Genomic DNA, 13651 nt, shown 5'->3' with positions numbered 1-13651 from the left:
CCCCCCCTCTCCACCCCCTCTTTTACCAGCACTCGGTTATTAATCGGCGATTAACAACATTGATGCTCGAAATTTTTAAACTGTCGATTCACAACTGACGGGAAAAATTATACCATCGGTGTGGAAAGGGGTGAGGGAAATCCCTGGGAAATTCAGAGTCTGTCAGTTTCCATGTGGAGAGATAAAAAATATATGTGGTATAATATGTGATGTACCAACTATATTAGTGTGATTATAAGTGCGTATGTAGATGAAGTACTCGTATGGCTCGATTTATGCGAAAACGCTTCGGGATTTATGAATTTACACATGCATATGTAGTGCCGGTTGTATATTTATGTACATAAAGTGGGGAAACTCAGCTAATTCGTATTTATCCGTGCGTGACGATTATTATGCGCTCGTCGATATTAAATCGGGACGTGGAAATAATCCCTGTGGGTGATAATCGGTGGGTATTACAGGGGGTAAAAGTGGATTTTTGGGGGTCGTGATGGGTTTAGGCAACAGTTTTGCTTGGCCTGACGTTTTACTCGCCAGGTATTGTTGAAAAACAAATTCATTTCGTTGTCTGGATGGAAAATTATATTACTGAACTATTTTATTGTAATTAATATATTCAAAATAATATTTCGATTACAATTTTTTTCACCTGGCGATTATTGCGAGAAGGAAATCCCAGAAAAATTAGAGCATTGTATTATTTTAAATCGGCAGGGAAACTTTTATCAATTTTATTGATTCTTTAATGACAATCGTGTACGTTTCCCTCGATGGGCTCATAGAAATGAAAATTAAATAGCCGCACTGGGAATAGAAGTTGAAATACTTGAAATTGAATTTTCCGGTGAGAACTCTGATCGCGTAATCCTAAAAATTTATGTTCCCACGCAATAAATTCTGGGTAAACCGATGGATGTGGACACTGGCACATTGAAATGCTCAAAAGACGTGAATATCTGCGGGATCTCGCACAAATGGTCTATCCATGGGTCTCGGAATAATGTTGCCGAGCATTTATGCGCGTATGCGGTCGATCCAATATCGGAGATTAAGTTACGAGATTCTGTGATATTCAAGTCCTCTCCCATCTCTCGCGACTGGGAAAAACATCTTGCCTCGATGGGGATGAAAAATACATGAGGGCAGAATTTTTCCTCAAAAGGCTGAACGAATATTATAAATTTTTTTCTAATTTTCATAAAATAATTGAATGAAAAACAAAAAAGAAATATTCAATTTCCCAATAAAAATTATTCTGCCAATCTTTCATTGAAAAATCCTATTAATAATAATTATTATCATAATTATCAATAATATCAAATATAATAAATTAATATAAATTGGAGAAAAATTGGAAAAAAATTGGAAAAAAATTCTTATTCGTGGGAGAATCGGGGGAAATTTTTTTTGCAGTAGCCGAGTGATGAACAGAGAATGAAAAAAAAGAGGGAAAAAAAGGAAAAGAAATCCTCCGAATGCTCGGAGTCGCTGAGAATTTTATTATCATTCTCGGCGTGATCGTAGGCAAAGAAATGGGATGACGAGAAAGAAGGGAAGAGGTTGGGGGGTGCGAAAAGGAGTTTGAAAAAGGAGTGATTCGGGAAGACATCGTTTTGCAGTTCTGAATAACAATGGATGGAATCACGACAATGGTAAATCGTGAGATTCCCTCTTTTCTCTCTTTTCCCTCTTTTCCCTCTTTCCTCCACTCGGTGTTAATCGTCGTTTCGTCACTACAAGTTCTAATAGGATCAGCGAAATGGAAAATGTTTTTGTGGAGTGAAAGGATAAGATTCTTGATCCTCATACTCTCAGAACATTTTTATCAATTCAAACGACCTGTTTATTTATATCAATTTAATATTTCATTCATTTTTCAACTGCAAAATATTTGCAATATTCATAATTATGTGATAAGTTAATCACAATAATTGCGAATAAATAATTAATGATCATTGAAATTGTGACCATTAATTTATTTAATTGCACTTATCGTCCATTTTTAATTATCATGAAAAAATTTTTATCTTTATTTTTTCATAAACATTGAATTAACCGGGGAGGTAGAGCTTTCATTGAACGAAATCATTTATTTTCTCAGTACAATTGTAAAAATAATTAGTATCTGCTCTGACCTTCGCCTTTATTCCACCGATTCGAAAGAGAGGAAAAATGAAAGTTGAGTCATTACACGGCGCTGAAATTTCTCAATGATCGGTAGAAAATAGCGATAATCCGCCAATTAACGTGATCGATTCGCTGCTGAGTGAAATCGACATCTTTCTAGGCATTTTTTTTTCTCCCTTTCTTTCCACTCTAAACTCGCATTGCCTACTGCCAAGATTTATTTCATTCTGTGCACGATGAGTTTTGAAATGAAGTACATCATAATCAATTTGATCCGACGAGGCAATTGCGCCGGGAAAAATATTTAGATTGCTTTATTAGCATTAATTAATATTCCCATGAGAACAATTAATCAATTCTTTACCCATTCATTTGCGAAAACATTACGCCAATCTCTGGCAAATCATCGCACTATTAAAAATGTGAATATTTTCACAAAGACCTGAAAAAGTGCCCGATTTTCCCGTAACTCAACTTCTGCCATTGATAAAAACCTATAATTAGTTTTTCAACTGATTTTCCTCATTTCCTCCAAAAACTTCCCCCCATTTCCGCTAGGGTACAAAGCCTTTGCCATCAATTATTCTTAATTAAATTCCCAAATCCAAAACTTGAGAGTGAAAAAAAGTGTGAAGCCCCCACGAATTCAATCCTCAAAATAATTAAACTCCCCACCACCAAATTGGCTAGAATATTAATTTTTTCATCCCATTAATCCCAGAATTTTTTATAAATTCGATAAAAATATTGAGAAATCCAACAATTAAGGGGGTACAAAAATTTTTATCATTCCGGTTGGCAGTGAGGACGAGGAGGAAAAGATCACGATCCCCCACCTCGAATCTCATAGACATGAGGAGTAGATAAACCGAGAGTGATGAAAATCGAGATACAGAGGAGATCGAGTTGGTCGTATACTAGGATACAGTCTGCAATGCATACAAATGTCAATCCCACCACTGGAACACAATCTCCCCTTCACCCCCATTTCCACCCACACCACCCCATTCCACCCATTCTACCTATTCCACCCATTCCACCCCCTACCATCCATTCTCTTAACCAGACAAATTCCGCCGACACGAGAAAAACTAATCACAGAATGGAGGAGAAGGGGTGGAATCGGGTGGAATCGGGTGGAATGGGGTGGGATGGGGTGGTATGAGGTGGAATGGGTAGGATCACCAGGGGGCGATGAATAAAGAGGGAAAATATTTTTATCCACAAAATTTTTACGGCTAAATGGCATTGAACGATAAAAATCCTAGACGCTGGTAATACAGGACCATATAATCTACGCTGAACGAGGGGGAAAGTGGGAGGAAAGCGGGTGGAAAAGGGGGTGGAGGGTTATGTAAATATGCGATAAGCTGTACACGCGGCATTGACATGGGCTTCCTATGTTCTCTCGGCTTGTGCACCTCCTCTCTTCACTCCCACGTTTTCGCATAAATGTGTAACGACTTTGGGGCACCCAGCGAACGGGGATTTATCGGCTATTTTTATAGCCACTTTCTCGCGTGCATCCATACGCGCCTCGCATTCATAATAGACGGAGGCATAACGCATTTACGATGACGAGACGCTCGATGAGAATTTTTTTTTTACGGAGGCAGTGCACAAAATTTTCATGCATTCTCCATTACCTCCTACAATTCCATTTTCACTGGTTTTTCCATTTTTTTTATTAAATCGTTTGAATTTTTTTAGTTCAACAAATATTCTAGTATTAAAATATTAATTCTCATTATCTCAACTAAATTTAACATTTTACTTATTTATTTATTTATATCAAGTTGCGCATTTAATTGAGTAAACAAATTTTATCATTTCTTTTGAAACAAATATTTTTTGAACAATAATTTGTGGCTTATGGCGCACCAGAAATTGAAACAATTGGAGGTAAAGATGAAAAATGATAATTGAGGAAAAGTGAAGTTGTTGTAAAATCGTGGGGATCGAGATAATAATGAAATAATGGAAATTGCAGGGTATGATTGGTATGGAAATGGTATAAGGTATGAAATTCCTCTTCGATGCTTGTTTTCTTGTTTCTCACCCCTCAAGGGAATAATTAAGAAGCAATAGTGGGGGGTTGGCGTGCGAGAAAATGCCGATGTGCAACAGGTTAGACAGTCTCTTTTGTCTCGTTTTGTTTTCACGGTGCGCCCTCCAACGCTCTAAATTATTCCCCGAGAATGCGGAAGTCCTCGAGGGTTGTATCGGTGTCGAGAATCTTCTTTTTATCTACCCCTACGTACATAAAGTACCATTGCACATTCACTCGAGGGGCGAATCGATGATTTCGCGTGTGAGAGCTTTTTTTTTTTTTCACTGTACCCTCACTTGAATATTTGATGAAACGTCACTTTTCGTGTACAGAGAGTTTGGCTGGGGCTTGGGGGTGAATTATTAATCCGCCACTAGGCGTAATCCCACTGCACCCTTTCAACTTTCAGAGAGAATTAGGTAAACGGCCAAGTTTTGAATTTTCTAAGAAGGGATCAGTCATTCCGGGGATTGCAAAGTGAATTGATTTTAATGTTCATTATTACTCGCGGTAAAAGCATTTGTGAAATATTGAAATAAAAGTTGGGGCAGAGTTCTAAGAAAATTTCACGTGATCGGAAAAATTAATCCGTTGGCATTAAATTTTTCCCATTGCTCCCCATTTTTTAGTGTCGTACTAGAATTTCCGGAATTGCCTCAATTTTTATCATTAAACTGAATTTTATTTCTAAAGGAGCAGAAATAAAATCATTCGTCATTTAATTTAATGATCTCCTAGCGTGACTTCAAGAAATTATATAATTCCGATGATTAAAATGAATTAAAACAACAATTAAAAATTATTCTTTCCCGACAAAACATTCACCGATTTGTCTCGCATGATTTACGAGTTGCTCTAGTAAGTGAGATACTTAAATCCAAATAAAAACATTAATAAAATAATGACGGTAGAATGGCAATAATAAACCTAGTGACGGCAAACATCGTCTCCGAACCGAGAGATCACATAGCAAACATATTCGTACGTGAAAGTGAAAGTTCGAGACCCGATGAGCGATATAATACGAGCCTCGAAGCACCTCCATTTTTTTTTATTTATTGTTTTCATTCACTCTTTATCCCCAATCTCATCGATTTTTATTTTCCTCTCGCCCATTCCCATCCGCAATCACGCCACGAGTTTCAATACCATTACTCCGCTAATTCTCTGGCTTCTATTTTAATTCTTGTTGATCGTCCAATCGAATGTTTCCTTTGCTCCATTCAATTTTTGTCTCAATAACAGTACTTCCGATCCCCCCAATTGTCGATTTCTTGTATTAATTTACCTCCTCTGCAATTACATAATTGTGCACTGATCAGGATCAGCCAAATCGATTGAGTCCATAGAAAAAAAAAATCATTACTTCAAGCGATATTTATTTTGACAGCTCTTACTCTCTTAATTCACCAACTCTCATTAATTAACGCGAGAAAAAGAGACAGGAGACAGATCAGGAATTCTTTATGGGAAAAAATAAAATTTTTGCAAGTCACACCCCAAGTCATTGAAAGTCTTGATTTGGGACTTTTGGGTCTGAGTACAGAATGAATAATTCAAATCGATGATTTAAATCAGTTGTTGGGCCCATCAGTTCGGCTTTCTAATCATCACCGCAGATGACGAGTGATAAAACACAATTAACGCGCGACCAATGAATTTTTCCGCCTCTCATATTGGGAATTAATTGAATAAACTCCTTACTTCAATGGTGATGAAGCGAAAGGAACGTATGAACATGGAAAAGAGACCGCTTTTACGAGCCGCAGATATTTAACTGCCGTTTTTCCTCTGGAACACAGATCAACTCTATTTTATTACACTATTTTGTTACTCCAGTGTAAACAAATAACAACAGCACGTAACAATGCCCATATCTATAAATAGACGATATACAATTAGAGGAACATATTCTCAATTCACTGGTTAAACTTAAGAGGCGATAATTGGCTGGGTGTTTATTGAAAGAAACATAATATTACGTAAATTTACCAAGACTAGTTTTCATGAATGGAAATAATGGATCAACTGATATAATCTCTTAGGAAATTGAAATCGACGATTAAATTAAAAGAAAAATTAATAACACCTTACGATTATTATCTTATACTAATAATAACACCAATAATAATTATTATAATGACTATTATTGTTGTCTAATTAAAAAATTGTAATGGACTTTTCATAAATTTGATTTTTATGAATAAATTAAGATTTTACTCAAAATCGTGAGAGCGGAAAAATCGAGTCCGATATTTGGATCTGCTCTCTCAGAGGTACAAATTGCAAATAAACAAAAGACAAATCGATACAAAAATCAGTGAACCCTCTTGAAGATTTTCCCCTGGGGATAATGTTTACTCACGTTTGTTTCTCATTGAAAATGTCGAGTAAAATCCCAACCGCTGCCCCCGGGATATTTATCTCCCTCTTGAGAAAGTCCGGGAAAAGACACGTCAACCGTCAGCCATTGAACATCAAAACAAAAATCATACCTAGTGGTGATTTTTTCAAAGGCATAACACTCGTCCTCGGTACAGACTCATAAATAAAATAAATAATAATCAATATAGATAATCGTTTGTCTCGTTGTTAATCAGGAATTGAGATGATATAAAAAAAATACTGATTCGAGTTGATGGTGAGAGAGGGGTTGAAGGGGTTGAAGGGGTTGAAGGGGTTGAAGGGGTGGAAAGGGTGAAAAGAAATTTTCTGAGATTCACCCAGTGAATTTGCCTCGATGCAAAATTCTGCCTTTTTACAGCATCCTCAGGGCTGTGTGCGCAATCCTGGATGAATATCGATGATACCTCATACTCTATTTATCCCCTTTTCATCCCTCCCAGACGATTCTCCAGTTTGAACCTTTCCAACCCCTAAAACTCTTTTTGCCATGGCGTTTTCCGTCAAACGAGGTGGAGATAAAATTCGTAGCCGCTCGTGCGAGTTCAACTTTACGATCGCCCATACTTTTACGACACTCGCGAAATTCAACGGAAATCCCTTCAGGTGAGGGGGTGAGTGGGGGTACCTTTGTCAGGGTGGCATGATCAATATTGCAGAGTAGAAAGTCGAGGGAAAATAGCTAGCGATTCGACAACACCATCGCGTGAAATTAAAGTGAAATTATATTAAATTTTTCGGCGCATCATGCGAGACATTTTACGCACGGTTGAAAATTTCTATGATGACATTTATTTAGATAAATAAATTTTATTATTCGAAACTTTGAAAATTATTCAATGAAACATGAAAATAAATCGAATTTATTGGAACAACAAATTCAATTGACCTTTACATGAAAAAGTAAATTGGTTGCGCTGATGAAATTGACTTCCGGCTCGACTGGTTTATTCTCTCCCAGCTGGAGTACTCCATTTTTTTCCATTACGCAATAGTTAATCTGTCTTGAGAGGGTTTCTCCGAAAAAAATGATTGGTCAGGGTCAATCCCCAGGATAGAACGAGAGCGATTGTTCCGTGTCGAAATATCGGTGATTCAATCTCGTTGAATTCTCTTTCTCTTTTATAGAGGGAAGGTAAAATTCCCGAGAACGTACGTCGGTAAATTATTTTCCGAGGTAAAAACCATGTGCGACACCCTCAATTCATCCCACCGAATTTTCCTGAGGAATTTTTCCGAGGTGGGGTGTGTTTGATAAATCTCATAAGAACTCTCGTGTTCCTCGATGGATCAACAGAATTATCTCCACCTCCTCGTACCTCAGGAACGTGTGTTGGGGGAAATATTCCAGACTCGTCTACCCGATGAAATAAAAATTGCCAATTGATTCTCACCAGGCTGAATGGAAACATTATTTCGGGAAAGCCAATTGGTGTGTCAATAAGAAAATGTACTATTGAATTTTTTATCAATTTTTATAACACGGAAAAGGGGATTGAGTGAAGGCAATTGATCGGAAAGAGGATTCGGGGATTCACCGGTATAAAAAATGGCTTTTTTCCATTTGTTGATGAATTGTTATTCAAGCAGTGTCAGAGATTCGAAAAGAAATAATCATGAAGTTTCATTGATTGAATTTGAATTTTATCATTCAATTTACATGCATTACACGGAATAAATTACACTCTCACCTTAATACATAATTATTCTTCGTATCACTCCGCCTCTCACTCCCCTCGATTTTCCCACTGAATTTCATTCGTCGAAAATATTTAAAAACCCTTTGCCATTGACTCCTGCATTTGGTGGGTCAAATAATTCAGTTAGACATCCTGATAAAATTCAATGGGCATTTATTTATTTGAATGAGGATAACGAGTGACGGTCAAGGTTCACGATGACGTAAAACATCTCCGTGTTAGTCCTGTGAATATTTATCAATTTTTTTTCCCCTTCGTATTTTCGTTTTCTCGAGTGAAGTATTCAACTTGCGTGCACCGAGGGTGCATTCACGGGGTAATGTAATTAGTTATGAAATTTTCTAAAAACCCTCCCCCTCGCACTTTGTCACGGGTTTAAACTTGATGTCAACGCTGTAGATTACCACACGTTTTACCTTTCCTTTCAAGTTTACGTGCGTGTGGCTTGACTGCATTAATCTCATTCGTGATTGAATTATTATCTCGCTACTGGATTTACACCGGGGAATCAAAAGTTACACTGAGAGATGAACTCTCTCCCTTCATTTTAGAATTTTTATTTTTATTTCATCCCGATACTATTTTTATTTAAACATCACAGATAAATTATGTGATACGCAAATTTTTCGTCAATTATTCTCTCCGGGTGGTGATGCCATCATTATAATTTCTCGCTAATTGAGGGGAAATAAAAATTGTGAGTATGTAAATGGGTTGATGGTACTTTCTCGCACTCATCAATGCGATATTACGTACTGAGAGGCAGTTAATTCATAAATGTACACGCCTTCTTGATTTCTCCATCGTTCAGTCTCCCCTGTCTCACTATTTTCTCCGCAGTCCATTGTAACTCATGGTTTATTATATCTATTCACAGTAAATAATATAATGGACAACGTCAATGCGTAATATCATTCTGGAATTTGCGTTTTAGCTCGCGTGCGTCGAGATAGAATCGAATTCCTGAGGTTTTATGAGCCAACTCTGATGAAAGATTGGATTTTAAAATGACGGGCTGTTATTTCAATTTTTCATTTAACGAGATTAAACGAAAAATATCATTTTCCCACCGGGGGCTTCGATCCATCCACTTTTCACTCGAAAGCTTGATTTTTCTCATCAATTCCAATCGACGAAATTTCAAACAGAAATTTAAAATCTCATATCATCAATCAAATTTCAATCTCCACTCTGTACCCCATGCACGATTAATTAATGATCATTGCCACTTGAAAAATGTATTTTGTTTATCGAAACGTATCGAAATTTATCGGAACCCCTCGAAAAATTTCACTCCACTTGTTCCTAAAATTCCTTTTATCCCCACCGATTCAAAATCCAGATATTCAGTATAATAAAATATTCTCGGAGCATTAGACGAGGATTTATTCAAATTCCACCCCTTTCCCCTCGTTTTTTCATTTTCTCCCATCGTATAACGAGAATTTTACCCCGGGATTTGTCCACAGGTACTTCATAGCTTATGCAAAAAAATATTTTACCGTTCGCTTTTTCCACTCTTGTCAATCCCAAACGTTAAAAGTCCTTTTTACGATCGATTGACATCGATCACGGGATATTCGCATTGCGTACTTGCACATCAAATCCTCAAAAAAAAAAGGAAGACTAAAACGACTGAAAAAAAAAACTTCCATGCCCTTAGGAAAATCCAAACTGAAAATTTTCCCATTTTTCAAAACGGAAACAATTCCATCGATTCAATAACCAACCAGACATTTATGGACTCAACAAAAATACACAACAATAAAAAAAGAACAATATAAAATTCCGCTCGTGCGCACGCGTTTCGCGGATTCTTTTGACGATTTTTCCGCAATTCCACGAGTTTGGAAAACACAACCACTGAATTCCCTCTTATTCCATATAAAATCGGAGCACGTAACCGCAAAACGTAGAAATAATAAAATCTCCCGTTGAAAATAAAATAATAACGCGTACCTGACTTTATACTCCCCCACAACGCGCCAGAACGAGTCCTTCCCTCTTTTTTTTTTTATTTATCTCCATTCCGATATTTTTAATCGATTCATCGGTTATAACCGGTGATGGGGGGATTGTATATTGTATCCTGTGATTCATGCAAGAAGTAGGATGGAAATAGATGCGGAAAATAATGAAAATAAAATTAAAAAAATGTGAGAGGGGGATGCATAGTTGGATGAACAGGGATGCCGATTTTCTGCCGCAAAAACAAACACAGAGCATTCTCAATTATCGTTTGAGCCTTAGGCTGTCCACCCCCTCACCTCCCCCTTGACCCCTCGCCCCCTCAACCGCCCAACCACCCACACCCACCCCCTGACCGTTTCATTTTATTTCATTTGCATTTTATATGCCACTTCCTCTCTCCCTGTCTCCCTCCTCGATCATTTTCCGCGGATTATATTGAATACAGAAATAGTCTTTTTTGGAAAAAGGAAATAGTGATTTCTGGATTTTTTTTAATCGACATTTCCCTCATTTTTTCCGTTGCCTCAAGATTTTTATTTAATTTAACCTGCGGATTCGTTAGGAGCTTTGCTTTTCTCAAGGATTCAAGACCGATGGTGTCATTCTACTTGTCCTTGCTCTCGTTCAATGTATCCAAGAACTGCATTGATTTCTCACATCTCAGCGTAAATTCTTTCGCTGATAAAAAATAATTTACAAAATCCCCATACACTCTATTATTTATTTTCAAAAATGTAAATAGCCTCGGAAACTAGAAAAAAATCTCATGACTTTTCAATTTCCTAAACAAAGATTAATTAGTTTTTCGAAAGTGCCTCGGGAATCACTCACCGTGCACTCAATGAAAAATGAATTTCCTCCAAAAATGCAACAACCCCACCCACCCCTCCCCACGGTTGTCCAGTCCAGAATAAAAAAAAATGTTTACAAACACAACCAACATAATTAATTTTTGTTATCGTTGGATAGCCACGTCTCCCTGGCAATTTAAAAAATTCATAAACTGGGCGGTCAGGGGGTGGTAAAAAATGTCGGTGGAAAATGTGAATAGGAGGTTTCTAGGTTTGCCCGTGCAGTACTCTGATATCTGGGTGAGACAGGTCATACCCTCCCCCTCCTTTGCTCTCTCCAGTTGCTGCAATTAACCCCCGCGGTAACTGTCGTTGCGTTGGATGGACGCGAGTCTATCGGCAGAGGTTTTCACCTACAGTTGCTGGAGCAACAGAGACCGAGTGAATCGAGTTGAGTTGCATTTACGGGTTGGATTTGGTACGCGCGATTCAATTAACTCTGCAGTAGCGCCGAAGGGATATCCCCGAGAGGATCAAAGATCCGCGATGATCTGTTATCCTCACCCTCTTTGGAAAAGTGGGTGGATGGTGGGTATGTGGGGCTTGTCAGTGAAATTGTTGATATCGATCGACCATTTCGACGGAAGATTAATATCCGGCCAAACCGAGGATTTGCATCCTCCGTACTCTCTATTCCCTTATTCTTACACAAACTCTGAGGGGATGGACGGGATTGTATCTCGACCTCGCCGATCCCCCATAATTAACCGGAGAAACTCAAAGGCATCTAATTTACCGGGATAAAGCGTCTCCCAGCTAGGATCCGGATTGCCTACCTTATTTTCTTCATCATTATTTTTTTTCATCGCTTCTCTCAACAAATCGAGAGGAAATCTTATCATTTCGGGGCATCGCGTTAATATTCCCCACGTGAAAGAATTATTTTTCGGAATTTTTCTCAATTGATAATGAATATTACCCGCTATCAGCATCTGAGATGAAAGGACGAGTAGTAGCGTCCCCAGGACTCTCATCCCCATTGGGTTCATCCTCAGGTTCTCACTGGTGTTGTCATGATGCGGTGAAATAAAAATCGACAATGAGAACACGAAATCCCCACCGAGGCCAGCACGAGGTGACAAATAAATTTACCAGCGGGTACCAGCGGATGGATAAAACGCGTGGTTATCCTCACGTTGGAACGAGAAAGACTGAGTACATCGTGGCCGATGGAGAGGCACAATTCCCTTGCCATTCCAATCCACAAGCCACGACTCGAGTGTCTTTTGGTGCCGGCCTATCCCCTCCTGCCATCACTGAATGCTACTTTTTTTTTCTCTTCCCTTTTTTTTTCATCACTCGAGTATTTCCACTCGCTGTCGTCTTGCGGGAGGCCATCCCGAGAGAAGGATGAAGAGGCTGCTTGTCCTCGTTTATGCTCCTCCGAGGCCTCTCACCTCTCGAGAGAGTCTTATTCATGCAATACAACAGGCCTATGATTTTCCTCTCTCCTTTCGGTTTAATGAATTAAATTCAATGCAATATCTCCCGTCTTTATTACGCCTTCTATTTATTCTTGCAGAGACTTGGTGAGTCCCTCGAGGTACCACTGGAGACGGAGAGCATCGCCAACGTCGAGGCCCAGATAAATCAACATTTTTTGCATCTACATGGTGTCCTTCAGAATATCGAAGGGAAAATTATTGAATCTGTTAGGGCTCAGAGTCATCTCCAGGAGAGAAACCTGCAGGAGATTGATATGCAACTCAAAGAGACGGAGAAAGATCTGGAGGCTGGAATTTTGGTGGGTCTTTGTCGAGAGGACAACGGCTTTATACCGATTTTTACGTCTTGTCTGTTGTTTATTATATTATCTCAAATTCACGTGCAATCTTTGAATATTTTTATTGCTATCGCATTAAAGGTGGCGACTTCTGTAAAGCAGCATTTTGATAGTGTACATCTCGCCGATGTAATAGAAAAACTCGTCGCCCTTGCTGAGAGCCCGTGCTACTTGGCGCAAAATCCACTAAAATCCAACATCAACATTCAGTGAGTTTACTCCAATCCTTATCATCATTCTCTCATTATTTATCTTCAACAAGTTTTCATTTTTACCTCAATGTGGAACAAGGAGATTCTTGATTCCACCTCTTCAAGGGAAGTCAGACGAGGTGAAGGTGATGAAGTTGAAGGCAGTTTTACAGGTCGAGATATAGGCTAGTGACCATTTGTGAAGAACTTGAATTCCATTTTTTATTCAGCATCACCATTTATTCAACAATTCAGCATTTCCTCACTTTCATTTTCGATTAGAAAATTTCGATTAAAAATATTTTACTCAGCACTTCACGGAAATTTTAACAAATATTTGGAATTAAAATTCAAGGCAATCAATTTTCTAGATATTCTACATAAATCAATTAATAAAGGCGATAAATTCCTTTTCTCTCCCGATTGCCTTTTAACTTATTTTATTCATTGCTACTGAATAAAAACTCGACAAATAATCCTTTCCAATAATTTTCTCCAATAATTTATAATTAAGCGAGCAATAAATTCCCTGTAATCACAAGATACTCAACAGCTCGTTGATCTTTTCACTA

The 13651-nt window shown here is 38.1% G+C and overlaps 2 protein-coding genes across 3 annotated transcripts in view; one reads left to right on the top strand and one right to left on the bottom strand.

Moving 5' to 3' along the window:
* LOC105266556 (uncharacterized) overlaps window positions 1-12283 on the bottom strand; it is a 21269-nt gene extending 8986 nt beyond the window's left edge. Inside the window, exon 1 of the mRNA XM_011304812.1 lies at window positions 12025-12283. Within this exon, the coding sequence (XP_011303114.1) occupies window positions 12025-12094 (70 nt within the window). The 5' untranslated portion in view covers window positions 12095-12283. The remainder of the gene's footprint in view (window positions 1-12024) is intronic.
* The window catches only part of qin, a 75763-nt gene that overhangs the window by 57943 nt on the left and 4169 nt on the right, over window positions 1-13651 (top strand). For both annotated transcript variants that reach the window (XM_011304814.1, XM_011304813.1), the window contains exons 5-6: window positions 12628-12849; window positions 12970-13097. In XM_011304814.1, coding sequence (XP_011303116.1) covers window positions 12628-12849; window positions 12970-13097 — 350 coding nt within the window. The remainder of the gene's footprint in view (window positions 1-12627; window positions 12850-12969; window positions 13098-13651) is intronic.

The sequence above is a fragment of the Fopius arisanus genome, unplaced genomic scaffold, assembly GCF_000806365.1.
Source record: "Fopius arisanus strain USDA-PBARC FA_bdor unplaced genomic scaffold, ASM80636v1 scaffold00039, whole genome shotgun sequence".
NCBI lineage: Eukaryota > Metazoa > Arthropoda > Insecta > Hymenoptera > Braconidae > Fopius > Fopius arisanus.
This window is presented reverse-complemented; position numbering and strand designations above follow the sequence as displayed.